General features: G+C 33.2%; 1 protein-coding gene across 1 annotated transcript in view; it reads right to left on the reverse strand.

The window, feature by feature from the left end:
- The window catches only part of LOC119414256 (pituitary adenylate cyclase-activating polypeptide type I receptor), a 49,689-nt gene that overhangs the window by 35,912 nt on the left and 11,024 nt on the right, over nucleotides 1–2,753 (reverse strand). Inside the window, exons 4-6 of the mRNA XM_037681352.1 lie at nucleotides 1,306–1,416; nucleotides 1,114–1,214; nucleotides 934–1,031 (exon numbers count right to left, since the gene is read on the reverse strand). Coding sequence (XP_037537280.1) covers nucleotides 934–1,031; nucleotides 1,114–1,214; nucleotides 1,306–1,416 — 310 coding nt within the window. The remainder of the gene's footprint in view (nucleotides 1–933; nucleotides 1,032–1,113; nucleotides 1,215–1,305; nucleotides 1,417–2,753) is intronic.

The raw sequence follows: 2,753 nt of genomic DNA on the forward strand, positions 1-2,753 counted from the left end.
CATATATAGGCCGCGCTTGTCTAAAAGCTGCGGGTATGCAAGTTGTAACATGAGATATTTACATATTTACAGAGAAAGATTATTTTAAACTTTTAATTAAATACATACTGGTATATATAATAATAATCTACTATATGAGTATATTATATGGTAATATATGCAAAAATGTACAGTAAAAATATTTCTGAACAGTGCCTGTAACACAGCTGGTAAAACAAACAAACAAACAAACAAAACAACAACAACAAAAACAAATAAAAAAGAATCTCAGTAGCCTACCAGGAAGTCACTGATCACTATCATTACACTATTAAATGCACAATTCACCGTTCGAGTTGTGGCAAATACTTTTTGTGCAGAACAGGGAGCTGAGGAGAAAATGGGGAGAGGAGGAACCCCTCCTTGTTTAATTGGTCTGTTGTGACCTGTCGGCAATTTCATTAGTCATATGTATATGTATATGTGTATATATATATATATATATATATATATATACATATGTATTTTTTTTTTTTAGAAAACCTTTATGCATACAGGTAGTTTCATTGAGTCACAAAGACCCACCCCCCAAGAGAGACGTATGTTGGACAGCTATGTGAGCGCCGGGGTGTGACGAAATGTTATGGCAGCATAAAGTTGTTGGCCTGTCAAAAAAATCCATAAATTAGCCGCATCATTGTGTGAAAAAAGTAGCAGCTTATAGCTCAGAAATTACGGTATAAACTGTCCAATGAGCTGTTGAGGATTATGTCTTTATCTTGAGGTTAACAAACACCAAACAATGTACAAAAGCAGCTATAACTACAGCTTTTGATCACTTCCCTTATTTCTAATTTACAATTGAACAACTATTTTAGCGTGATAATTGATTCATAGATAACAAATTGAATTGAAACATATTTTATATAACGTAGTCAAACTAAGAAGTCTCACCTGAATCTGCAGAGAATAACCATGGCAGTGGTCAGAGACACCAGTGATGTGCTGTACCCGACCGTATACAGGGCTTTGACAGATGCATAGTACAAGTCCTAAACATGGAGACACAGAATAAGTAAGTGGAATAAAAACCAACATGATGTGTGCATTTGAATGAGGTAAACATGGCCGTACAGGTTTCGTAACGTTGTCATAGAGGAAGCAGATGTCCACATAGTGAGGATAAGGCTCAGACCAGCCGTACTCCGTGCAGTTTCGACTGAGCTTCCCTATTTCTGAAAGGGAAAAACAAGCCTCAGTGTACATAAAAAAAACATGATGTTCAAATATTTTATATTGTGCGTTACTCAGGTTGTTGCCGCTCACCTTCTTCAGGGGTCACGAAGTCATGAAAGAGCTCTGGACAGCTGACCACAACAACTTCACCAACACTGGCCGCCTGCCAGCAGGTCAAGTTGTCCCACATCCATGGACACACTAAAATAAAACAGTCAGAAAATGTTGATTTTGAAGACAATGCACTGAAATAATGAGATTTAGTTATTATGCAGTCTCTAAGGGAACTATGACTGGAAACTGCTGTTTATCAGATCTCCATCGGTAATAATTTCCATGATGGTGGCTGCTGCCTTTTAAAATGCAGAAGATGATCTAACTCATGCAAACCAGCTATAACAAAGATTATATAATGACAAAATTAAATATAAAGAGACAAAGAATGTGTGATGCAACAAAACAACTTGACGGAGCGCTACCTGCTCTCTTCTGTGGTGAAGACTATAAAAATCTTTGAAGGTATAAATTGCTTTTTATTTGTTTTGGAATGACCTAGACTGGTTTACTGCAGATATATATGTAATGTACTTTTATACTAATAAGAATAGTAACTTAAAAGCATAGACTCTCAAACTATTTTGGGTTCAGGGACCCCTTACAGGAGAGAACCAGTTTCAGAGACCATCTCATAACCCTCATATTTATTAAATAATGTTCTTCAAATTATCTTTTTAATGCAATGGAAATAGTTGTGTGACATAAATAATTAAAACCTGTTCTTTAATTGTGGTAATACAATTTTTATACTTTTAAACATGGGGTATTTTTCATTCAAGACACACTTAATTAACAACATTTTTGATTTCAGCTTCCAAAAATTACAGTTTTGAGAAAACTAACAGCTTTAAAAAAACACTTTAAAACTTCACCTATTAAAACAATGAACATAATAAATGTATTGCCACTTTTTCAAAATAATTACTGAAAACTTTTTATATAACAGGTTTCACTTGTAGCTGAGTCTTTGAGTCTTAATGTGATTTTTCTGTATAGATAAAGGTTGAATGAATAAAACTGAACAGATTCATAAAAGCAGTAGTCATACCACGTAGAGCTTAATTTGTAAACTGATCGATACTGGAACGCTAACAGCAGACGGGCCGGAGTAGGAGGTCTGAGGGTCCTTCCCCAGAATTTATTTTATTTATTTATTTTTTCAGAATTATTATTATTTATTTTTATAAAGTAGATGTGATTTCCTGCCTTTTGGTATATTTTAACAGGTTGTTAAACATCAGAATCAGTCAGAGATTCTTTGGTGGAACGAAATAATGTACCCAGGGTCCCAGTTACATCCAACAATAGAATGTCAAAGAAAACAGTAATAACATCTAAGATAATATCTACTTGCTTGTGGAAAAATAAGTATATGATAATTAAAAAAAATAATGAAATAATATATATATATATATATATGTATATATATATATGTATATATATATATATATATATATATATATATATATATATATATATAT

The sequence above is a fragment of the Nematolebias whitei genome, chromosome 9 (genome assembly GCF_014905685.2).
Source record: "Nematolebias whitei isolate Nwh7 chromosome 9, NemWhi1, whole genome shotgun sequence".
NCBI lineage: Eukaryota > Metazoa > Chordata > Actinopteri > Cyprinodontiformes > Rivulidae > Nematolebias > Nematolebias whitei.